This window comes from Xyrauchen texanus, chromosome 35 (assembly GCF_025860055.1).
Source record: "Xyrauchen texanus isolate HMW12.3.18 chromosome 35, RBS_HiC_50CHRs, whole genome shotgun sequence".
Lineage (NCBI taxonomy): Eukaryota > Metazoa > Chordata > Actinopteri > Cypriniformes > Catostomidae > Xyrauchen > Xyrauchen texanus.
The window spans coordinates 32,276,127-32,303,091 of record NC_068310.1 but is presented as its reverse complement, the minus strand read 5'-3'; the positions used below and the strand labels follow the sequence as shown (position 1 = coordinate 32,303,091).

Here is a 26,965-nt window from a genome sequence, read left to right as displayed (position 1 = left end):
ATATGTTTTAATAACAAGCACAGAAGCATATGCATTTTTTAACTGACAGAAGTGACGTTTAGCACATTATCTAACTTCAGTCCAACACTTATTCCTATTCAGTTATGTACATATTCACACAAGGTGGGATGATTGTAAAGCATTCTCACATTTGCAAGGTACTGTCTTCACAAAAGTTTTGTTAGTTGCCACATCTGTTAATGCTGCCATCACGTGATTTTGGAATTTTCGTAAATACGAGTTTCCTATTCTGAAGTTGCACTTGAACGTCCCCTCAAGTCATAATTATGACTGAGAAATTATGAGATGCAGCTACCATATTATCACAATTTTACATTTACTTAATACACGGATCACTGGAATGCTCAATTCTGATTGTTCAGTTGCGCCATCTAGCGGTCTGATATTTCTCTGTAATATCGGCACATCCATATATCAGACCGCTCATCCGGGAATTTGCGAGCCATCTTTCCTGCTTCTCGCTTGACTGTGCATTCTCTACAAAGAATACAATAATTGGGTAAAATAATCAAAACTAAAACTATATAATAATAATAATACATTTTTCATGTACATTTACTCATTTATTTGGCTAACACAAGATACGAAATGAGCAGCCAGATGTTCATTAATTACAAACTAAACACCAACAGAACTTTGACGAAAACCGGAGTTGCATTTCATCTTTTCAACGATTTATTTATTATCACATAATTTCAACACAACACAATATTTTATGTCCATGTATTTACTTACAGTATGTGGGTAGTAGCCATGTAATAAGTGGGATAATGTACAGTTAGCTGGTGGTTTTCACAAAATAAACCCCTTCAGGGTGGTCCAGCTCACCCTGTCGGGATTTATTTTGCAATAACAACCGACTGAATGTACATTAGCCCTTTCATTTATCAGGAACTACATGATGTTTATTGTGCATTTTTACACAGAGAAAATATGTAGCATGAATTTGGCCAAAATTCCATCATCATCTGCCAGTTGGCTAGCATGTATTACGGTGTCAAAATAAGAGTTCCCCAAGAAATATACCTTGATTTGATTCCTTGGCAACAAAGCACTTGAACATGACGTGCTTCATAATGACAATAGTTTTATGAGGCCAGAATCATGAAATTTAATGTGAAAACACAATTCGCACTACAAATATTTAATTAGTATCTCTAAAACATGCTTGATGTTAGGTGGTACCATCATACAAAAAAGCCATCTGTTAAGTTATTGACTACAGGCCAGTTAGTCAGCAGCATTGGGTTTTGCACACCATGTGTCCTAATCAAATTTGTGTGAATTTCTTCAGTGCATCAGAAACAGTATAGCCTATGCATGCACCCCACCCAACAGTGTCCTCTGTATGATTCTGAGGATGTACATGATATACTTCTTATTTTAACAACCATTACTCGAGGGGAAACCTTTCATTTGCATTAAAACGAGAGAGAGAGAGAGAGAGAGAGAGAGAGAGAGAGAGAGAGAGAGAGAGAGAGGGGAGGAATACGCCAGAAAAAAAGTAGACACGTGAAGCTGTCATCCCTCCTTTCAGTATTTTGGCGCGCTAAATGCGCGCGCACACGCATTAAGAACACATGTGGGACACGTCCATTTTGATTCCGAATATTCATTTGGGTAAACACTTTTCTCCTGTTAAGAGGCTTTTTGGCCAAAACAGCTCTTCCCATTTTTGAATAACAGCCTTTTTTAGGACCTCTTAAAATGTGTGCCATAAATTGCAAGTGATTTAAAATTGAATCAAAATCACAATTAATTTACTCGTAAACCCCACAGTTGTGGATGTATTAGAACTATTGTAATTTTACATACACAAGGGTTCTAAAATGTGCCTGGAAAACATAAAAGGGCATCAAAAACCGTCAATTTAAAGTGATTCAAGACTGTTTGATTCGCCACCAGGCAGAAGAGGGAGCTGTTGGATTGATTTTGAGTTCATGCTTCAAATATTCATGCAAAAAACTTGGACGAGTTTAGAGCCGAAAATAAGGAAATTGCATTATATTTACACAAATTAAACTAGACTTAAACTTAATAGAGAACTAGAATACAATATATATATATATATGTATCTTGAGTGTTTAAAAAAATATCTGTGTATTGCTTTGTATGTACAGTAGGCCTACTATAAATTATCAATAAAGTTTTGTGTGTGTGTGTGTGTGTGTGTATATATATATATATATATATATATATATATATATATATATATATATATATATATATATTGTGAGTACAGGTACAGCCATAGTCTTATGTTCACAATGCTTTGAATCACTACATAATTAAAAGACAAAAAATATATTATTAATACAGAATTACAATGTTGTCAAATTCAATATGTGATAACAAATAGTTTTTTGTTTTTTTGCATTAGCATAAATAATATTTGTATGATTATTTAATCTATACAAGTTTACTATCACAGGGTATATTTATAAATTTATATTTAAAAATATATTTATTTGTGTATTACAAGACAAATGAGTACTATATATTAATGTCACGCAATGAATTATCAATGTATCAAATGCATGTATGTACAAATTATACATGCTAATTCTTACTCAAGATGGCGCTGATGTTTCAGTGATTGACTTTATTTACATTTGGCATTGCTATTTGGAGAAGCAGAAACGTGGAAGTAAACTATAACACGTTTACATGATTTGGCTATTGTCATTTGAGTGTAATACTGAAATTCTGTATGTTGTGCTTCTATTTAGACTTAAAATTACCAGTCACTCCCTTGTCTGGATTGGTTGTTGAAAAGAGGGAAATGCCAAGCAGATCTTCACTGCAATGGAACTTCCCTTGTTCCCATCCCAGACAGTTGTTTGATGTATTGCTGCCACAGTGTTGTTGTTGTCATCTATTGTTGTAAATAATGAGTTGAAGTTAACCTTAATCATTGAGTAAATATTGTAAATACTAGTTAAGTGTGGAAGCTGTAGGGTGGTGGGTGCCATTTTTGTTCAACCTTTTATCTTTGCTCCTGTGTTTTGGTTTGTGAGGGAGGTAGGGAAGTTAATGTCGTTAGGTAAGGTAGTTTTGACTCCCCAACAGATATTTAAGTAGTGTTTGTTATTTTTGCCTTTGCCCCCTCCTGAAGCCATTTTGATTCTTGTTTTGATTAAATAAATACTTTGTTTTATATTTTAAACTCAAGTGATGATTGAGTGCTGGGATGGGAGAAGGGGAACCCTGAACCTGTTTAATTTTGTTACTCCTCCCCAACCCTAGACTGGAGTGGGACATAACATCTGTTCTATATTTGTTGCATCTCTTTGAAAAATAAAACCTCAAAATAAATGTATATCAGAATATCTTATATGCTATTTATTTATTTATTTTTTTGTAATTGTCTTGAAAATGTTTCAAATATTTGACACTATCTGTGATTTTGTAGATCCATTTGTGATACATGCTGGGTCACTAAAGACCAGAGTATAAAATAATGTTTGGCAAAACACCCATGCGTTTAAGGGTTTCATGAGTCTTATCTTACTATGAACTATGAATTATAAGGCTTAAAAAAAATGCCACTGGTTCAAATCACAAATAGTAAACAGGACTCCCACCCCCCACCAAAAACTGGATAACAACTAGAATGAAAATGTTTTCTTTACTTCAATCTAAACGAGGGTCAGAGGGAAGAAGAGAGCACAATATCAACCACTGGAATGTACATGAATGGATATGAAATTCTCACAGCACAACAGTGAAATTCACAAAACCAGCCATATATTCAGAGCTTACTGGAATGGGATAAAAAACTACAACACACACATCCCCTGGTACTTTTCCCTAAAAACAAAGTCCTGCCAAGACAATATTCCGTCTTCTCTCTCATTTTGACATTCTAATTTGAAACGGTCATGTTCTTCTTGGCTTTATCTTCAAGTGAGAAATCAAAGAAGCTGTTTTCAGTGGACATTAAGAAAAAAAAAAAAGAAAAAAAAAAAAGGCAGATTGGAGAAGAGTGCCGAAAAGTGGTTGTGTCTTCTTTTATTCCGTTGTCTCAGTTTAGGAACAGGACCAAAAGTGTCCTATCGGAGGAGAGACCATTTAATCTGCTCCTTGGCTGACTGTAGCACCTAGAAATAATAATAACAAAAAGTTAAAACCAACTTAAACGTATACCTAGAATATTATGTTCAGTTCTCATATTATTATGTAAGACACAAATTATTGTGTATAGTATATTTATTAATGTGTTTAATGTCTATTAATAATGTTTCAATGGCTCATTTGTGGTTTTTGCAAGGGAAACATTTTGGTTACATATGCAATTGAAGAAATACCCCTTTTGCAGACATATTTGTATAAATAATTTAGTCCAAAACAAAAAATGTTTTGAGATGTTTGAAGGTGCCATGTTAGTGTACAATACTTGTAACTGTATTTGTCAAAAGTACTATTCATTTTTGTAAGTATAAAAACTTTAAGTGGGAAAAATGTCTAGGGAGCACATTAAATGTAATTATAATGGTTGTTAGAATTAATTTATGGTGTCATTAGGATACTGAATATATGAAAGTGGGTGCTGCCAATTTATTATGACCTGATGTTTCAAATTATGATTTGCTAAATAATTAGTCACATTTAATTATAATGAAGTACCAGCTTCAGCATAATTTATTTAAATGTTTTGTGTTCTTCTTCAGTGAATCCAATCACTCAACGAAGATGGATATATGAAACCAACCCCCAAAAAATAGTTGTTTCCAAAGCCAAAACAGGTAATTGAATTTGAATGCGTTTGTGATCTTGAGTCATCATTTGTTGTAAAAGAAAGGCATCCATCAAAGTGCTGCTTTCCAGTTTTCAAAACTGAAAACAATTAAGGTAGTCCATTCAAAACATTAGCACCTCCTCTTTAAGATACAGTGAAGTCCAAAACCAATAGCGGAGTTACTTCTCTTTAGCAAAAAAAAAAAATAATATTACAATTTATAATATCAGCATAACAATCTGAATGAAAAGTTTAATCTAAAAATGTACACGGGGTAGTTAGTATTTAGTATGCCCCCGTTTGCATTTGTGACAGCATACATGGCATGGTCTTCATAAGTGTGTATTAAGCCTGATGATTCATGCTACATGTCACCAATTTGATTAGTGACCTTAATTCTCTCATTTACTCTCCCTCATGCCATCCCAGATGTGACTTTCTTTCTTCATCAGAACACAAAGATTTTTAGAAAAATATGTCAGCTCTGTTGGTCCATACAATGCAAGTGAATGGTGACCAAAATTGTATAGCTCCGAAAAATCACGTAAAGGAAACATAAAATGAATCCATATGACTCCAGTGTTTTAATCCATATCTTCAGAAGCAACACAATAGGTGTTGGTGAGAAACAGAATATTTAACTCGAAATCTCCATTTTAACTTTCACTTTCAGATGATAGTGAAACTAATCAGGCACCAGATGTGACTTTCAGATGTAAAAGTGGAGATTAATAGTAAAAAAGGACTTTAATTTGTATCCGTTTCCTACACACACCTACATCTGAAGATATGGATTTAAACAATTGAGTCATGTGGATGAATTTTATGTTTCCTTTATGTGATTTTTGGAGCTACAAATGTCTGATCGCCATTCACTTGCACTGTTTGGATAGCCGAGATATTCTTCTAAAAACCTTTGTTTGTGTTCTGCTGAAGAAAGTGAGTCATACACATCTGGGATGGCATGAGGGTGAGTAAATTAAATAATTTTCATTTTTGGGTGGACTATCCCTTTATAAATGTGCAGAATCTTACATTTTCTTCTTACATCATAACTTCAAAATCAAACTACATAAGGAAAACAAAACTTTCCAACTAAAACTCATACAAAGGGGCAAACGATAAGGGAAACCCTGTAATCGAGTAATGCAGGCACGACAAAACATCCAGGAATTAATTTATCATCTTAATTTGAGCGAGGCAAAGCAGAACCATATAGCGGGGAAGGCAAGACAGCCATTTATCACAGACGTGAGAGGGATACAGGCAGCCTGTCGCAGGAGCTCTTAAATGAGAACATTAATCAGTCCACACTCGTGACTACAGCAGCCACGGGGAGCCGTCGCTGGCAGACAGCCGCCAATAATTAGCCATCATGTTTACATGTGGAAGACGCACCCCGAAACTCTGAAAAAGCTGGGCTAACTGCACCGCTGTGGAACTCCTAATGTGGGAGCCATGAAACCAGACCACCACAGACTCATTTTCTAAATTAATCATGAGTAAATTCCTAAGCAACTATAAAACATAAGAGCAGTGATGGGATAGGACGACAGGTGCCAGCGCTAAACAAAGCATGTCTTTGCTCACCTGTGTGACTGTCTGTTCTGTCAAAGGCACATCATCACCCTATAGAAGAGAGAGAGAGAGGGTAAGGACTTCAAGACTGCTGGCTTACTTCCTGTCTCATACTTTGAGCCTGATTATTGGAAATCAAAATGAATAGCTGCCTAGCAGTTTCATAATGCTCATCAGTGGCTTCAGAGTGCATGAGACCAAGGAGAGCCGACAGATGTAAGGCAAGTAGATTAACATTCAGCACAGAATAATGGAAGTCAATAGAGGGAAAACAGGGAAATGTTGGTTACCCTCAAAGCAACACGATGGACCACCTGCTGAGGGTCACTCTCCAGGATCACACTGTAAAACAGAGCTTGTATCATCACAAAGACAGTGCTTTACCAATGACTGCTGCATTTATTGGCATTTTTAGACTCTCTGCTTGCCTCTTAAAGCTGATGTGTGTCATTTCTGTGCCACCAGTGGGAATTGCAATCACAATTAAACTGCAAAAATATATATCAAATATATATTTTTGGTCTTTGCTATCATTGACGAAATAAAAAAACACTTCATCAACAATAACAAACAGATGATGAAAAAGATGCATATCAAATTATATTTTATCTATTTTAATTAAAATATACTGCTGATAAAAATACAAGAAAAAGGTATAAAAAAGACCACAAAAAGAACAAACATCTAGAGCAACATCCATTTTTTAGAAGAAACACACAGAAAGGATTGATTAATGTAATCATATAACCCAGTATGTTGAGTATTTTTCCACTTGAGCTGCATGGAAAAAAAGAGCTGAATACCTTCAAAATAAACTGCTAATTAGCCTCAAACGCATCCTTTTTATACATGAGATTAATCACCATATCCACATTATATACATAGGATTACAACTTACTTCTGCACAGACACAGGACACATAAAGTGAATGAACAGGTGAACTTGAACCAAGTTTCTTGTTAGTCAGAATGCGTAACTTGCTTTGTAAATACACAACGTTTTCGTAGAAACATGGTACATGTAATGCACTATCCTGGCTAAAACATGGAAAAATAAAGGGATAGTTCAGCCAAAAATGAAAATTCATCATTAACCCTCATGCCATCCCAGATGTGTATGACTTTCTTCTACTCAAATTGAGATTTTTAGAAGAATATCTCAGCTCTGTAGGTCCATATAATGCAACTGAATGGTGACTAGAACTTTGAAGCTCCATCCAACATCTGGGATGTATGAGGGTGAGTAAATGATGAGAACTCTTTATTAACAGAATTTCAAACATAAAGATACTTCAAAAAAGTAGCTAATACTTTAGTACATTGTATACATTACTACAGTATATATTTTATGTAGAGGTGCACCGATTGCAATTTTCTTGACCTGCCCGATACCGATTTTTTGGTAACTATTATAAAACTATTATTGACCACATATACAAACAAAATCTACCTTTTTCAATGCTAAATTTTATTTTCATAATAAAATAAATGATTAAACATTACAATTTCCCCCAAACTGCTTTAAGTTTATAGGATCTTCTCTCACTTAAACAACTCTCAAAATAAAGTGCTCTGTGACTGGAAAGAGGTAGAAATAACAATTAACTGCAAATTAATTGCTTTATATAACAGATGTCATTTTCCACTAAGCCTATGAACAAAACTGACGTGTCCAATATGCTCAACATTGACATTAAGCTTACGTTAGATGTCCAAATATCAGTTGTAAAACTGATTGCTGCTTCGGGATCGGCTTGTAACCATACCGGTCAACACTCCCGGTTATCCCAGGAGTCTCCCGTATTTCACACCCATCTACCGCCCCCTTCCATTTTTTTATTTCTCCCGGGAAACTCCCGTAATTTGTATGGCCCAAACCACGTTATATGAATAATCACATCAATATATTATTCCAAGGTTGTCCAGTTGCCAGATCTTGTATGAAACGCATCCTACTCACACTATTGACACATCATACAAATTTCTAATAATTTGTGACCTCAACCTGGCAACCAAAACCCAGCTGCTCTGCGCAGGCAGTAAACACTGGAAGTTGAATCAAGCATCACTGGTAGATGGGAGGAGAAGACTCAGTGGTTGCTCCGGCGAAAAGGTTGCCAGGTTGAGGTCACAAATTATATATATATATATATATATATACATATATATATATACATACATACACACACACACACACACACACACACGTGTAAATTTAACAACAGCTGGACGGAAGAATTTAATTTCATATCCCGAAACCATATCAACAATACCTTTTGCAATGTGTGTCGCACTGATTTTAATATCGGACACGGTATTTTCGCTGCTCATACCAAGGAATGACAGGAGAGGCTGCTGACTTGTGGCTGGCTCTGAGTTCTGGCTAGCTTTAGCCGCTTTCCCTTTTTTAGCTTCTTTTTTAAAATGGGCATTTTCAGCCAATGACATGTTTACATGCAGCTGTGACGTTATTGCCTGCGCCACTGGCAACAAAACGGACCGGCTTGGAATCGGAAAGACATGAGGCTGACCGGCCAGTCACCGGTCCGGGCATGCGGAAAATCGGCTGATTCCAGTCCCTGGCCGGTCGATCGGTGCATCTCTAATTTTATGCTATTACTTCAGGAGCTCAGGTTTGACAGGTTCTCTTATATATGTTTGATAAATTTTTAAATTAATAAATGTTTATATATTTTTCTAAATGTTAGAATATTTGATTGACTTATTAATTGTGGCACACATATGTCATTTCGCAGGAGATACTGTATGCTCACCCTCCATCCACAATCTCATCAACAGCCAGGAAAAGGCCCTCCATATTTTCAAGCAAGGCTCTCTTTTCCACATTTTTCCTAAAACAAGAGAAAGATTAGAATTAAGACCAAACTGATGGTTATGTAGTCAGCAGACATCAATCAAGTGAAATTATGTTTTTCCCTACCTCAACATTTGACTCAGAGAGTCAAAGAGACAATTCAACACTGACATTAGCATCAGCTGCGGCAGGAAAGACAATGACACAGGTATGAGATTCATGAAGTAATGACGAAAAGAAACAAAATACACCGTTATCAAGTTTAAAGAATTACCTCATTTTCATGGGAGCTGCCGATAACGTAGAAATATAAATCAATATTGCTCTTGTACACAACCGTTAGACCCTCCAGCAATGCTATTTCACCTGTTTAAAAGAGAGAAAGAGTGATGTAGGACATTATGTTGAGGAACACAGAAGTGACGGTTCAGGAGTTCACATTCTGCAGTTTTTACAATACAGTATATAATGCCTATATAAAGATCTTACTGTCTGTTCTGTGTGTTTTGTTGAAAATGTTCTTCTCAAAAGCCTTCTGCTCTTTAACTGTGGGGTATGTGTCATCATAATACTGAAACATGAAACAAAATAATCACTTACAGAAACATTTAACCAAGAGTATGTAAACAGGATCATTTGTATATTTTAAGTTATTATTTTGTCCTGTGGAACACATACTAGTACATTTGTTAAGCAGCTTATTCTGGGTAGTACTAAATAATACCAAATAAAAAAAAAAAAAAAAAACATAATTATTTTACATTTGACGCATTTGGCAGATGCTTTTAAACAAAAGCAGCCAACCCATTCAAGTTAGACATTTCATCAGTTTGTGTTCCCTGGGAATCAAACCCATGATCTTGGCATTGCTAGCACTATGCTCTACCAGTTGAGCAACAGAAGCACTGTAAAACAAATAAAAAAAATGCTCAACATTTAACAGATTCTGGTTGCAAGAGGTATGCAAACCTATGAGCACCAATCGATTGTTTTATTACCTCTGTTGTTTTAGCATCCTGATTTACATTTATGCATTTGGTAGACGCTTTATTTCCAAAGCGACTTACAGTGCACTTATTACAGGGACAATCCCCCTGGAGCAACCTGGATTTAAGTGCCTTGCTTAAGGACACAATGGTGGTGGCTGTAGGGATCGAACCAGCGACCTTCTGATTAACAGTTATGTACTTTAGCCCACTACGCCGCCACCACCACTCCTATATGATTTCTTACATTTCTGTACATTTTTCATACTAAATTATTTTAGATCTTCAAACGAGATATAACATAAAAGAAAGGCAACAGGAGTAAACACAAAATACAGTTTTCAAATATATATATTTTATTGAAGCAAAAAAAGTTATCCAACACCTATATCACCCATGTGAAAAACTACAGTAACTGCGCCTTTAAACTTAATAGCTGGTTGTGCCACCTAAAGCAGTAACAACTGCAACCAAATGCTTCCGATATCTGGAGATCAGTCTTTCACAACACTGTGGTAGAATTTAGACCCACTCTTCTTTGCAGAACTGCTTTAGTTCAGCCACATTGGTGGGTTTGAGCCGTTTAAGGTCCTGCCACACATCTCAATCGGGTTTAAGTCAGGACTTTTACTAGACCACTCCAAAACTTTAATCTTGCTTCTTTTGAGCCATACAGAGGTGGTCTTAATCCCAAGCTTTGGATCATTGTCTTGCTACAAAATCCAGTTGCGCTTAAGCTTCAATTTACGGTCTGATGACCAGACGTTCTCCATAAGGATTTTTTGGGAGAGAGCAAAATTCATGTTTTCCTCAATTATTGAAAGTCACCCTGTAGCAGCAAAGCATCCCCACACCAAACTACCACCACAATGATTGACCGTAGGTATGATGGCTGGAGGTGGAATTCTGTGTTTGATTTAAGTCAGATGTAACGGGACCCCTGTCTTCCAAACAGTTCCACTTTTGACTCAACAGTCCACAGAACATTCTCCCAAAAGGTTTGCGGATCATCAAGGTGTGTTTTGGCAAAATTCAGATGAGCCTAAAATGTTCTTTTGGGTTAGCAGTGGTTTTTGCCTCGCCACTCTTCCATGGATGGCAGTTTTACCCAGTGTGTTTCTGATAGTAGAGTCATGAACAGTGAGCTTTATTGATGCAAGAGTGGCCTGCTGTTCCTTGGCTTTTTTGTGACTTCCTGGATGAGTCGTCTCTGTGCTCTTGGAGGAATTTCAGAAGGTCGGCCACTTCTGGGAAGGTTCACTACTGTGTCAAGTTCTCCATTTGGAGATAATGGCTCTCATTGTGGTTCTTTGGAGACCAAGAGAGTTTTAAATAGCTTTGTAACCCTTCCCAGACTGATGTATTTCAATCACCTTTTTCCTCATCATTTCTGGAATTTCTTTGACCTTGGTATAGTGTGCTACTGGGTGAGACCTTTTAGCCAACTTCATGCTGCTGAAAAACTTCTATTTAGATGTTGATTTGATTGAACAGGGCTGGCAGTAATCAGTCCTGGGTGTGTCTAGTCCAGCTGAACACATTATGAATACAGTTTCGTAGATTTGGGGATTTAATAACTACAGGGGATAATATATTTTCACACAGGCCCAGTTGGTATTGGATAACTTTATTGCTTTAATAAATAACTTTATAATTTAAAAACCGTATTTTGTGTTTTCTCTGATTGCCTTTGTTTTATGTTAGATTTTGTTTGAATTTTTGAAACAATTTAGTATGAGATACACACAAAAACAGAAGAAATCAGGATGTGGGCAAATACTTTTCCACAGCACTGAAGTATGGACTAACATCAAAGCTACAAGAATTGTTTTTAGAATATGACTCAGTTTTGCACTTGATGTTGTCCCTTAATGTGAGGTTTTATTAGACTTTGTTCACTTTTGGGTACTGTATAAGTATGTATACACACAAACGTATCGGTTACCTAACGTAACCTCGGTTCTCTCTAGATGAGGGAACGAGTATTGCGTAAGCTAGCTTACGCTACGGGAAAGATTAATCTTTTCTGAGATATTGAAGCCAAAAAATTATCCTTAATTTTTGTATCCATTGTCAACGCAGTGCGGCAGCTGCAGACCTTGAGCGGGCTAGCTAGCGAGCTCATAGGTTGCTCTGCGGCAACTGCTGCAGCCTATAGATGAGCTTGGGCGAACTCGCATCCAATGAGAGGCGTCCGCGCGCTCACTGCAACAAAGCCCGCCAAAATGGGCGTGACTAGAGTGCATATAAGCGTAGTTCGTAGGCTGGAACCCTGGTTTTCATTGACTGAAGCGAAAAGTCGCTCGTGGCGCGAGCACGGCCGGCTACGCAATACTCGTTCCCTCATCTAGAGAGAACCGAGGTTACGTTAGGTAACCGATACGTTCTCTTACGAGAGGTTCTCTCATATTGCGTAAGCTAGCTTACGCTACGGGAACCCATTGTCAACGCCGTGCGCGCCAAGCATCCACTGTATGAGCCCCAGGGAATTAAGGGGGGACCCGGGGGAGCCCTTATGAGTGGGAAAAAATATTTGGCCGGCAAGAATGCGGGTCATTGATTGTGTAATACATAAGCACATAGTGGGAAGGGAACGACAGCGCGGCGGTGCCGGTCTGTGTGGAATGTGTCCCATCAGTGCAGCTCACCAGGGGAGCTGTAGCGTATTAAACCGCTAGTAGTTTTGCCTGCAGAGCGGGCACTTCCATATTGTAAAATCTGACAAAGGTGGAGGGGGAAGTCCATCCCGCTGCCACACATATGTCGTGAATGGAAATCCCGCTGGACCATGCCCACGAGGATGCCATGCCTCTAGTGGAGTGAGCCCTAATGCCCAACGGGCATGGCAGGTCTTTTGACGCGTATGCAGCAGCAATAGCGTCCACTATCCATCTAGATAGTGTCCGTTTCGAGGTGGCGAGACCTTTGGTGCGCCCTCCGAACGAAACGAAAATCTGCTCAGAGCGTCTGAAAGCGGCGGAGCGCGCAGTATACAATATCAGTGTCCTGACCGGGCAAAGGAGATTGCCGTCGCGTTCGCTATCGGGTGCTGGCAGCCGATCACCTTGGGAACATAGCCGTGTCTAGGCTTTAAAATGACCTTGGAGTCACTTGGTCCAAACTCAAGACACGCAGCGCTGACAGACAGCGCGTGAAGGTCTCCCACACGTTTGACTGATGACAGGGCAGTCAGAAAAACGGTTTTGAGTGAAAGGTATTTCAAATCCACGGATTGAAGTGGTTCGAAAGGGGGGGCTTTCATAGTTTCGAGAACTATAGAAAGATCCCAGATAGGAACCGATGGGGGGCACGGGGGGTTCATCCTTCTAGCTCCCCTGAGGAAGCGGATGACCAGCTCGTTTTTACCCCATGACTGGCCGTGCAGGGGTTCAGCGAACGCCGCAACGGCCGCCACATACACTTTGAGCGTGGATGGGGATCTGCCCTTATCCAGCAGCTCTTGTAGAAATACGAGCAGCGACGACACCCCACATGTCCGCGGATCCAGGTCTCGGTCGGTGCACCATTTTGAGAACACAGACCATTTTGACGCATAGAGTCTTCTCGTGGAAGGGGCTCTAGCGTGTATGATGGTGTTTATTACTCCTTCTGGCAGAGCGACGGGTAGTCGTTGATCACCCACGCATGCAGCGCCCTGGGTGGGGATGCCAGATTGTGCCGCGAGCTTGAGAGAGGAAATCTGCTCTCACTGGGATGGGCCACGGCGCTGTCAGTGACAGCTGCGTAAGCTCCGGGAACCATGTCTGATTCTCCCAACGCGGGGCTATGAGGAGCACCGAGTGACGCGTTTCCCTGATCCTCTGCATTACCTGTGGCAATAGCGAGACGGGAGGGAAGGCGTAAAGCAGGCGTCTGGGCCAGTCCTGGGCCAGCGCGTCCTCGCTTTTCGAGAAAAATATTGGGCAGTGAGAGTTCTCTTTGGACGCAAAGAGGTCTATCTCTGCTCTGCCGAATAGGTGCCATAACGTCTGGACTGTTTGAGCATGCAGGGACCATTCCCCTGGGGGAATATTGTCTCTGGACAGTCTGTCCGGGCCGTCGTTCAGGTGGCCTGGCACGTGTGTCGCCCTCAGCGAGCGCAGGTGGCACTGGGACCAACTCAGTATGCGTTTCGTCAGATGGAAGAGGTTCCTGGATCTGACACCGCCCTGACAGTTTAGGTAGGATACCACAGATCTGTTGTCCGAACGGACCAGGACGTGGTGACCCTGAATGACCGGGAGAAAGCGCACGAGCGCGTACTTGACCGCTATCATTTCCAGTCAATTTATGTGAAGGAGCTTTTCCTGAACTGACCATAGGCCGAAAACCGGAGAGCCCTCGCAGACCGCACCCAAACCCGTGTTGGACGCGTCTGTCGAGATGACTTTTCGGCGAGATACAGCTCCCATTGTCACTCCCCGCTGATACCATTCGGCCACTGTCCAGGGCTGCAGAGCTGAAATACAGGTCTGAGTCACCTTGATGGGCTGGCGGCCTGTGGCCCAAGCCCAGCGAGACGCGCGGGTGTTTAGCCAATGCTGAAGCGGGCGCATGTGCAGTAAACCCAGCTGAAGTACTGCTGCGGCTGAGGCCATGTAGCCTAGCACTCTCTGAAATTTCTTCAGAGGTGTGAGGCTGTTCATCTGAAATGACGCGGCTAGTCGCTGCACACGGCGCGCGCGCTGTGTAGATAAGCGAGCCGTCATTGCCACTGAGTCTAGTTCTATTCCAAGGAAGGAAATTGCCTGACTGGGCTGTAGTGAGCTCTTGGTCCAATTGACTGCAAGGCCCAAACTGTTCAGATGACTGAGGAGAACTGTCCTGAGAGACAGAAGCTCCGTATGTGATTGTGCCAAAATCAGCCAATCGTCCAAATAGTTCAGAATTCGCAAACCCTGACTCCGCAGGGGTGCGAGCGCCGCGTCCATGCACTTCGTGAAAGTACGGGGTGCTAAGGACAGGCCGAACGGAAGGACGGTGTATTGATAAACCTGGCCGTCGAAGGCGAATCTCAAGAATGGCCTGTGACGGGGATTTATCTGAATCTGAAAGTATGCATTTTTCAGATCGAGAGAAATAAACCAGTCCCCCTGGCGCACATGCGCGAGGAGTTTGCTGGTTGTAAGCATTTTGAACGGTCTTTTTGCAAGCGCTTTGTTCAAAACCCTGAGATCTAATATTGGTCTGAGGCCGCCGTCTTTCTTGGGGACAAGAAAATAATGGCTGTAAAACCCCGACTCGCTCAGGGGAGGCGGCACTCTCTCTATGGCCCTTTTGCACAGAAGGTTTGCTATTTCTGAACGAAGCATGCACGCTGCTTCCGTGTTCAAAGTAGTTTCAAGCTGCGCTCTGAATCAAGGAGGACGGCGATCGAACTGTAGCAAATAGCCCTGTTTTATTGTGCTTAACACCCATTCGGATATCCCTGGAATATCTTCCTACGCTTTGAAGCGTAATGTTAGAGGGTGAATGGCCAAATCGCTCTGATTGCCGCACACAGCGCGCTGAACAGAATGTGTGAGCGCGCTTACTGTGCTTATGCTGGACTGCTCGCAGACAGCATGGACAGGCTGTTCTGTGAGTGACTTCCCGATTGAGGTGAATGGGGAAAGAGTCACGTCTGTTAAGTGATGCGCAAGCATAGCCACGGGCACGGGACTTACATACAGAGAAGTGTTTGCTGGCCGTGTGACAGAGCGGGCAGAGAATGGGCGCGCGCACGTATTCGTGAGCGCATTTATTGACTCTAACACTCGAGTGGTTCGTAACCACTTTTGAGTGTGCTCTGATGGGGACACGGAACGTGTAATGCTTGTGTGTAGAGGTGAACACTAGATTGTGGGCACATTTTCTACACATAAGGCTGGTCGTGTGACAGAGCGGCCAGAGAATGGGCGCGCGCACGGATTCGTGGGTGCGTTTATTAACCCTAACACTCGAGCGGGTCGTAACCGCTTTATGTGAGTGTGCTCTGATAGGGACACGGGACGTGTAATGCTTGTGTGTAGGGGTGAACACTGAATTGTGGGCACATTTTCTACACATAAGGCTTTATTTTGGGTCGCCGTGGAAACGGCGTTTGAGTGCAGGCAAGCGGGTAATATCACCGGCTTGTTGGCTGCTGAATCCACCACTGCAGTAGCCTGAGAGAAGGGGACTGACAGGGGGCGTACGGGACTTACATACAGCTGGCCGTGTGACAGAGCGGGCAGAGGAGGGGCGCGCGCACGGGCTCGTGGGCGCGTTTAACTCCAACACTCGAGCGGGTCGTAACCGCTTATGTGAGTGTGCTCTGATAGGGACACGGGACGTGTAATGCTTGTGTGTAGGGGTGAGCACTGGATTGTGGGCACATTTTCTAAACATAAGGCATGTTTACTCTTTACAAGATTTCTTTGGGTCGCCGTGAAAACGGCGTTTGAGTGCAGGCAAACGGGTAGTATCACCGGCTTGTTAGCTGCTGAATCCACCACTGCAGTAGCCTGAGAGAAGGGGACTGACAGGGGGCGAAGCTTTGACGGTGGTCCGGCCGTGGCGGGACTGAGCCGTCGTTTTCTCAACAACGCTAGGAGGACTTCGGTTGCTCGGGTTTCAGTACAATCTTAGGCCGAAGCCCGCAGCGGGGCGGCGGTCTGCGGCGGCTGTCTGAGCGCGATCGAGGGCGGCCGCCCTGTCGACGCTGAGAAGTCTGGCTTGTTGAGCTGGGCGCTGTGAAGAGGCTCGTGCAGGAGGCTGGTCACGTGGGCGGCCTGCAGAGGAGCTAGCGCGACGAGGCAGAAAGAGATTCGTGGCTTGGGCTTCGAGAAACGGTCAACAATGCCACTCACCGCGGAACCGAAGAGACCGGACAGAGAGAGCGGCGCGTAGTGCGTTCAGCTTCTCCCAAGTCGGCTGGTCAGATCTGAAACAGCCTCTGTCTGTAAGACGGCCATGGAATGCAGAGCAGATGCGGCTTGGCCGGCGGCGGTATAGGCGCGGCCAACACAGGCGGAAGTAGTTCTGCAGGCCTTAGACGGGAGCACCAGCTTAGACCGCCATCTCGCGGAGGGCGGGCAAAGGTGCGGCGTGGAGTCTGTTGGGAGCCTGCTCAGGGGGCGGTGACCACTCGAGCCCGAGGCGGTCGACGGCCTGTGTGAGGAGGCGCGTTAGTTCCCCTTCGACTCCGGCGCGGGTCCTGCTGGATTCCTGGGCCGAGGAGGAGGCGTGTGAGCCTGACCACTCCTCGCTGTCCGAAGCCATGATGGAACAGCCCTTATCCTCCGCTTCTTCGTCCGAGATGGCAGCAGAGCAGCCGCTCGGCGGCAACTGCGCGTCCCGGGTGGGCGGGGAGGGTTAAGGCGATGCTCGAGGGAGGGGCTCCGGCGAGGCAATCGCTTCTACCACTGGTTCCGGCAGCCTTTGAGAGCGGCGCTTTTTACTGCGCGGCTGAATGGAAGGCGGCGCGGCGGCTTCGGTCCTGAGCGCTTCGAGTCGAGCCCGCAGGGTCGACATCAGAAGCTCCTCGCAGAGATCGCATCCGCCTTCAGCGAGGGCGAGCTCTGCATGCCCCAGTCCCAGGCAGAGAGCGCAGATGACGTGGCGGTCTCCGGTGCTGAGAGGGGCGCAGCATGAGGCGCAAGTGGAGCGAGGCATCTTTAAAAAGACGCTCGTACTCTTTTGTGAAGTTCATAAGAACTAGCTTGCTTTAAAAAGGATACGTCGCCGGATGGCGTAGCTCGCAGGACGGCTGAAGGTGGCGAAGACGGCCGGCTTCTTCGAGCGCTGTCCACGCTTGCTTGATGCCCCTCGAACGGCGACGCGGCTTCCAGTTCAGAGATGCGAAGAGCTTCGCTGAAGAGATGAAAATCAGGGTTCCAGCCTACGAACTACGCTTATATGCACTCTAGTCACGCCCATTTTGGCGGGCTTTGTTGCAGTGAGCGCGCGGACGCCTCTCATTGGATGCGAGTTCGCCCAAGCTCGTCTATAGGCTGCAGCAGTTGCCGCAGAGCAACCTATGAGCTCGCTAGCTAGCCCGCTCAAGGTCTGCAGCTGCCGCACTGCGTTGACAATGGATACAAAAATTAAGGATAATTTTTTGATATCTCAGAAAATCTCAGAAAAGATTAATCTTTCCCGTAGCGTAAGCTAGCTTACGCAATACGAGAGAACCTCTCGTAAGAGAACACTACAATATTCAGAAAATGTTGTACAAAGCAAAACAAAGAATCTGTAAACACTTGTCCAAACACTTCTGGGGTGACTGATTGCAAAACAATTTCATCAGCTACTAAATCAATGAATTAAAACACTGCCACAGTTATAATGTGCATCAATCTGATATTCAGTAAATTGCAGAATCAAATTAATAAAAAAATCCCACCTTTGCATACAGTCTCTCTCCATCATTGTCCATGATCAGAACTGCTTTGACAGTGTACAGAGAGGGCTCCTGTTGCCACAGAGATGAAAACACAAATATGAGAGATGATCAGTGAAATACAAGAGTTAAAAATGAATGTGATCAGGGCAAAGGTTGAGCAGACGTGCTTCAGATACCCATCAGACGTCTCTTAGGTTATAACGTGAATACTTGAATCTATATACTATTCTTAAAGCTACAGACAGATCTTTAATGTTCAATTATCATGAATATGTATTGTATTATTTTGAAACTCGTATGGCTGATTAATAATACATTGAAAAGCGGCTGTGACAGTATGGATATTTTAACATGTAACAGAACAGATCTGGCTGTAGTCTTTAAACGGAAACAACAGATATAGATAAATAAAATATATATAACCAGTATTAACGTGTCCATGATCTACTGTATAGCAGTCGCTCACTCCAGCTTCGTGTTTTCGTTTCTGTGTGTGCTTCCGCCTACGACATGAAGTGAAAGGGCAAAGGTAAGCGGAAGTTGTCTCAAGGCAGGTTTATGACGTCAGATATTTTAGGCGGGTAAATTGTTAATCATAAATTATGTGTAATAATAATAATAATAATAATTACAACAACATATCTAATACTTATTTCTAGTTAAACTGTTTACTCTAAAATAGAGGGCTCATAGAGTTTATTTTAAAGAGAAAAATACGCTGTAGATCAAATGTTTGATTTTAGAGGGAAAATAAAAATAAATGATTGCAAAAACGGTTTCCCTACAGTAGGATTGACACACATCTCGTAAAATATGAGATCGTCCCGTATTTATATATACAATTATGCGTTCCGTATTTAAGCTGCATGGTCAGATTGCGTCACGGTGAAATATTTCCAGATTGCTAATTTAACCTTGATATAAGTTGGAAAATGTGCTTATGGTGGTTAAAGGACCGTCCGAAAAGTCCACACATGTTGTTGTTATATTATGAGTCTTTAAAAGCTGTAGGTTTGTGATAACTGAGCATTTTTAAAACTCACGTTATACTTTCCATGTGATATTTCTTATCTTAAATTTAATACAAACCCAATTTCTTTAGTTTTATTATTGAGATCCAAGATTTAATTTAGATAAAGCACACATTTTGTGTCTGATTTCCCTTTTATTATTATTTCTTGTATTTTTCCTCCTAATCTTCACCTTTAAGGCCTTTTAATCAACTGCAGTGAACTGATCAATACTTGTTAGGCCTGTTTTCTTGAAACTAAATAATGAAAGGATTCAGGAACGATTTAGATGTCAAGAAACATTAAAATGGTATAGGATGAAACAACATTTCTCTGACTGACTCTGTACCACCCAATTAATTAAGAGTGGCTCATATCTCTTTTCTCTTAAAGGGATAGTTTACCCAAAATAAAAATTCTCTAATCATTTACTCACCCTCATGCCATCCCAGACGTGCATGATATCTCAGCTCTGTTGGTCCATACAATGCAAGTGAATGGTGGCCAGAACTTTGAAGCCCCAAAAAATCACAAAGGCAGCATGAAAGTAAACCATAAGTCTACAGAGGTTAAATCCATGTTTTTTGGAGCAATATGATAGTGGGTGAGAAACAGACGAATCTTTAAGTCCTTTTTTACTATAAGTCTCCACCTTTGACCAGCCCTGACCAGTAGGTGGTGATACACACAAAGAATGCGAATTGCCAAAAAAGTGGAAGAATGTGGATGTAAGCGTGAAAGTGGATGTTAATAGTAAAAAAGCGTAAATGTATGTATTGTATTGAATGTAGCTGCGCTATTCTTTTTAATAAAATCCTTGTATTCTGCAGAAAAAAGAAAGTCATACACATCTGGGATGAGGTTGAGTAAATGATGAGAGAATTTTCATTTTTGGGGGAAATATTCCTTTAATTCTTTATTTTCTGTATATTTCATAAGCATCTTTACCTGACCATACCTATTATTTTCTGGTACAGAAATCGAGCAGGCAGAGACATAACATATAGCAAATATTTTATTTGACAATTTAACTTACATCTACCTTTATGTTTATGTAGTTTGCAATGGAGTATTTCTACTAAAGGTAATTCAATTAGTAAGTACTCTACTACTAAGTTGCTAATTATTTAATCACACTCTCTCCCTCTAATATAAAGAAAACTAAGCACCTCCGTATTGCTTAACCTGAAGTAAACCTCTGAATCTTATGAACAGCCGTTTAGTCAAAGGTACAGAGTGATTCAGATTCTAATTCATTACTGATTCTGTTTGATATCTACTTGCTCTTCATGAATGGGACATTTGCCTCAGTGATACAAGACCTCCTCAAAATCGCATATGCTCCCTGTCTGCCCCTTTTTTTCTGTGATAATTTAAGAGATCCTCCTATAATCAGGCATCATAATTTTGTTGAAAAGTGACAACCTGGTCACTTTTTCTGGGAAGCACCACTGTGAAAACGAATCCTAAAAGGGGGTTTCCCCGTGCACAGCTCATAGCTCTACTAAAGCAACCACACTGACATCATAGGTCATTTATTTTGTTTAAAAAGAAAAAAAGTTTAAAAGTTTAATCTAGAGATCAGTGGTTTGGCCAATTTTTTATTATTATTATTAAAACTTTCAATACATTTCAGAGGTTGTTGGTTAAGCTTTATTTTGTGTTTTAAAAATGAATATCGAAGCATAGGACAAAGAGATCTTTCTCTTCTGAATAAAGAGTCTCTTTATATGTGTGTAACGTAAGGTGGCTCACCAGCAAGTTTCGTAATGAAAGGATGGATTTTCACAATTTTACCACGAAGAGCATTTCGAAATTACCCTATGTTATGTCAGAGAGGATACAGTACGTCTTGTCTGGATATACTGTAAAGAAGATAAACCTTTTTTTCAGGTATGGTAATATATGTAACTCCCAACAGTCTTGGCATGAAAATTGTATTTTTACAGGCTTCAAATTGCTGCTCTAATAGCAGAATAAACATAGAATAAAAATGTAAAACTAAAAATTCTCAGATTATTTCCCCCCATGCCTTATATGTCATTATGTTCATCTCATTCATTAAAAAATAAACTCCTCTATACACTTTTTCAATTTCTGTAAGTGGATAGATGCATAAAATATCCATGAACAAGATATTAATTTCAAAAGTATTTAAATACAGTATGTAAGACAAGTGAATTTAAATGCTGTAAAGGGACCATTTTCTTTTTTGGGGGGGGGGGGTTAATTTCAATCTCTTCTTTGCCTTCACTAGTTTATTTTAAAAGTTCCTGTGGTGTGACAAATAAAAAGCAACTTAAAGTACAAGTTTTAAAGCACAAATATTCCATGTCTATTAAATATAAGGTCAAAAATGCTGCTTGCATAATAATTATAAAAGAGTTATCAAAAAGCTATTTAAAATAGATTTATATGGAGAATAGCTCACTCCAAGGGACATATTTGTGGAATACTGTAGGTCACCTTCTCAGAACTCAGTTCAGATAAATATTTTTCACTACACAAACATTATACCTGACAGTCCAAATTAGGAACCTGCAACCACAGTATCATTGCGCACAGTAACTATGTCTCAATAGTGCTTAAGATCAAATTCTCAGAGATCTTTCACAATAGCTCATCTTTATCTACATGATAACACTAGACAATGTGGTCAGTCTGATTTTTCACACATAACAGAAAGATAATGATGGACATTTTCCTCCCATTGGCCTGTAAAGGGTGTTTGGCCCTGGAGATGGCTCTGTATCCCTTCTGGATCCCAGTATGGGCATGGGTGTGGTGAGAGCAGCGATACACTTTGTGGTTGGTGTGTGTGGCTGCAGAGGGAGAGGAGACAGAGGGAAAGGGGATGTTGGGTGGTGGAAGCTCTGTTGAGTGCTGATAAAGGCTTGTGGTGTTCATGCTAACTGCTGTGGTTTTTGACTTGGGGGGTAGAGGGTAGCTGCCCAAGCCCTCATTGTACTTTTTAATTCACCCGGCCTCCTTTGTTGCACAATAAAGCATATATGCTACAATACATACTGTACATTGGGGTCCAAACTGAGACGACTATTGAAAATGCATGTTTTGCATACTTTTTAACGGAATATTGCTGGTTCAATGCAAGGTAAGTTCAACCGAATAACTACAATAGCAAGTTGTCCCTCCTTTTCTTTAAAAAAAGAAAAACTCTGGGTTACAGTGATACACTTACATTGGAAGTGAATGGGGCCAATCCGTAAACGTACAAATACTCACTGTTACATAATATACAATACATATAGCAACAATACATAAACAATATCTAGTTAATTTTATTGTGAGTAAATTGCTTACCTTTTCTGTGTAAAGTTGTATCAAATTATATCCAATTAGATCTAACTTTGTAGCCATGATGACGTAACACCACAAACTGTAAAATGACTGTAAGAAAGATGAATACTGTATGCCAACTTTTAAAATACATCACTTATCCATGATAAACACTACATGAATCTGATTCCAAAAAATAAAAGGGAGACATGATAACAGAAATGAAAAGATTAAAAAGTTATTTTCAATACACTGATCACCATTTTAAATCATAATATATGAAACAATTACATTAAAATCAGTTATTTTGTATGGTCTAAATTTCCCTTAATGCCGACAGAGCGTTATTGTTGTGCATAAAACATGTTCAAACAATGCAAGGAATGCAAAAAAATGCTTAATAAGCAGGATCACTTGGCACGTCATGTCCTGCACAATAGAGGAGGTAGAGCAGGCATGGGAAAAGTCATTTGGTTCAGGGGCTATATCACGCTTAAAAAGGAATATTTCACCCAAACATGAAAATTCTCTCATCATTTACTCACCCTCATGCCATCCTGGATGTGAATGACTTTCCTTCTTCTGCAGAACACAAATTAAGATTTTTAGAAGAATACCTCAGCTCTTTTGCTCTGTACGATGAAAGTTAATTGGTGCTAAAATAAAAGCACCACAAATCACATAAATCAGCACTTTTGTTTCAATGACAGAATGCTTTTGAGCTGGTATGGACTTAACAAGTGTGTCCAAATCCTGATGATCCATGTTATTTAGCATGATTTGAGAATGTTCCAAAGAGTATCTTGCAGGGAAACCTGATCTTTTTGAACAAAAGACTTAACACGGTACATAAGGAGTCAAAAAACATGCTGTTTATTTCATTTAGGGGTTAACAGAGCTGTTAGAGTATATACATTTAGCATTGGATAAAAATAGGTTACACTTGATAACACATACACATATTTTCCGCATTTCCCAGCAGCAGGCCAGGATGAACTTTCCCAGTGGACCACAAACCAAAGACATGAATGCTCTCATCATAGTAGTAGCTCGGGAAATTTTTCCATGCAATTAAACATGTTCTCATACTTGTACCGCATCTTTTTCGATTGCCTAATTACTCTTTGATTGTGATCCCTTTGTTTGTTTTTTTGCTATAGTTACTGAAAACTTTGAAGAAGACAAACAGAAATATACAGAATTCTTAAATAAATGTAATGGAATACCTCGGAAGGATAAGCAGTAGTTGGGTGGGTCAGGATAGTGTCAGTGGGCTCCATGACTTCTTGTGGTCATTGCTGGTTTATGACAAACCAACAACATGGGACAACAAAGTGGATTAAAAGTGTGATTGATCCAAAGATACAAGATAATAGCTCAAATAAACAATAAATGGAAAGACTAAATGGAAGAAAAGGACTAAAAGCTTACACAGTGAGATATAAAACTGTGAGATAGATACTCAATGACCTGAACTGTGCGTGGAGAGAGAAAGTCAGATTGGGTGTTTAGGTTGGAACATGCCAAATCCCAAACCATTGTGGTCTATGTAATAGCAGGCTGTTTTCATATGTGTGTTTGAAGGTGGTTAAGTAAGGTGGGTGGGTGGGTGCTAGGAATCAAGGCTTGGGAAGTCCCGTCTCTCTGATTCTTGGCAGGCGCCCACCTCTTTGGACGATGTCAGCCACCTACGTCCATCATTATGGTGCAATTACAAACAAACATATTAACATAAGGGAATACAAAGACCACATAGTAAAAGACGAGCTCGAACAAGCATTTAGAAAACCAGTGACACAAGACTGTCAGGGGCCTGTCATCTTAACACATTTTTAGTCATAATTTAAGCTCTATTGACAGCACATCTGTCGTGTTGTCGATTACCACAAAAAGTTATTTCGCCCCGAGTTTGTAATAACAAAGAAATGCGTTGATAGTTACACACTTACAATGTATGTTGGTTGTCCCATTAGACTTTTTTATTTGCTTATACCAGAATGAGGTCGGTACGAGTCAAAATGATTTGCTGTGGTAATCGAAGGCACGTCACAAATGCTGTCAATACGCTGCTGAAAAACCCAGCTAAAACCAGCCAAAGCTGGGTGGCTGCTCTCAGCTGGTCTTCCAGTCTGGCCTTTTGGCTTTTTTAGAGAGGCTTTGAGCACTTTTCAGCAGGTCAGGCTAGGTAACTAGTTTTGACCAGCTAAGATCAAGGTAGGTCAGCTAAGACCACCTGAAGGGGCGGTCACACTAGACTTCGACCATGTTAAATTATTTCGGGCACCACAATGGACACTAGGCCTACATGATGTCACGTGCAAGGGCTTCTGGTTTTAATGTATAATAAATCACTAATAGCAAATATTATTATATATAAATGTTAAAATATACTGTCTTCTCACTTTCCTGCAACAGTAACAAGCAGCAAGTATTATTAGTATAGAGCCAAGAGATCAGTGTGCAGTGTTTCAATTCAATCTTCTATTAGTCAGACGTCTTCCCGTCATACGAATTCACAGGTCTGAATTCACCAAAATTTTGAATGCAGTGGAATGCAAAATATGTTCTTTCCGGTCTCCCGTGGTTGGATGCGTTGGAATGGAAGTGAAGGTAGTTAGTGTTGTGTTACCGCGGCTTAAGGTTGGTTGTAAGGTAGGGCATAAAGTCTATGGTATAGGCCTACTTCATTTTCTCACACACTGAGTGCTCAGCCTTTCAAAGTATACTCTTTTGACCATTTAAGGATGCGTTTATGCATATGCAGTACAACTGCTTTGTGATAGCATTTCAGTGCTGTCAGCGCCTAACTGCGTAGAAAAACTAGGGTGCAGACAGTCTATGCGTACTGTGCTGATGACGATACCTTTATTGCACGCACTGTGCTCGAGATGTGCGTGCACGTTGAAAACTGAAGTATACTTTGGTCATGACTTGTACCCAGAATATTCCATTAAAAGAGTTTTCCTAAATCGGCAACTGAATGGGGAATACTAAAAGTATAGCCACAAGATGTAAACAAAATAATAAATGAGATGAAATCACTTACTAACCTTGTCTGTGTAAAGTTATATACAATATTACTTTGTTGCCATGACAATGTAATGCCATAAAGCCTAATGCGACAGTAAAAACAACAATTTAAACATCTTTACAGCTCAAATAATAGGCTACACAATTTTTTATGCAATAATAAATGTAATATCTTTTGTAAAATTATAAGCTTCACATTTCTCCAAAATTTGGCTCCATTCACTTTGTATGTGCCTCACTGTAACCTCCATTATTGCTTTTTCTTTATTTTTTGTTAAGAAAATACATTTTAAATATATATATTTATTTATTTATTTATTTATTTATTTATTTTTTTGTAGTAATCAACATTATGCCTCAAATGTGGCGATTAACCCTAACTTGAAGTTAGTTCCTTATAATCACACTAGTGGCAACATGGCATATGTTTTTGTATAAAAATTTGGTTGATAGGATTTTTCCTCTAGCATTGCAATTGTACTCACTCCACACAAGCAGTATTTGGCATAAACAGACACTTTGTGTGCTCCTAATGATTGTGAACTGCAACTCTTAAGTGTTGTAACACAGCTGTCCCTATCCCTGGAGTTTTTGAAGGAGAGTGTAACCCGACAATGCAGGCATTTCAATGGCATTGGTCAAAGAAATGAAGAACTTCACATGAACAAGGAAAACACATCATTTCACCTCGCCACCAGAATGCATAGTGTCTGAACAATCAGCTACGTTATGTCGATTGTCTTTATGTGACTGTGAAGGCACTTGATCAAGACTCTGACAGACAATTGCAACGTAAGTCATGTTCTCTTCCACACACACCTCTCCCCCTGCCCCCTGCTTTCACTCTTTCTCTGCGGTTGTGCTGCAGATACAGGAACAATGTGGCCTTTCTTACCTGGTGAAGGTGTACATTCCATCCCAACTAAACCGAGTCAGAAAACAGCACCCCCTCGTACTGCCCCTCCTCTGCGCCAGCCCGCACAGCAATTCCAGATTTAACTCCAGGTGCGCCTGCCCATGTTCAAACCACATCCCCTCACAGTGGATTTCCTTTACATGATTACCCTAAGCAATTTTCCTCCCATGAAATGCACGTTTCTCACCGAGGAAATACATTTTTGTTAAT

The 26,965-nt window shown here is 40.7% G+C and overlaps 1 protein-coding gene across 1 annotated transcript; it reads right to left on the bottom strand.

Annotated features, from left to right (window-relative positions):
- Positions 1-3,630: 3,630 nt before the first annotated feature.
- copz1 (COPI coat complex subunit zeta 1) lies at positions 3,631-19,014 on the bottom strand. The gene is made up of 9 exons (XM_052106292.1): positions 18,926-19,014; positions 18,503-18,571; positions 9,641-9,722; positions 9,426-9,517; positions 9,278-9,333; positions 9,111-9,188; positions 6,628-6,679; positions 6,350-6,388; positions 3,631-4,121 (listed from the first exon to the last, which is right to left on the bottom strand). The coding sequence occupies exons 1-9, from the start codon at positions 18,941-18,943 to the stop codon at positions 4,074-4,076; spliced, it is 534 nt and encodes a 177-aa protein (XP_051962252.1). The 5' UTR covers positions 18,944-19,014; the 3' UTR covers positions 3,631-4,073.
- Positions 19,015-26,965: the final 7,951 nt, after the last annotated feature.

What these genes read in the sequence shown, in the direction of transcription:
- copz1 (XM_052106292.1), bottom strand. An exon ending in GCAGCTCCCATGAAAATGAG is followed by an intron (nt 9,334 to 9,425) that starts GTAATTCTTTAA and finishes TTCCTGCCGCAG; the next exon opens with CTGATGCTAATGTCAGTGTT. An exon ending in TCTCTGAGTCAAATGTTGAG is followed by an intron (nt 9,189 to 9,277) that starts GTAGGGAAAAAC and finishes CTCTTGTTTTAG; the next exon opens with GAAAAATGTGGAAAAGAGAG.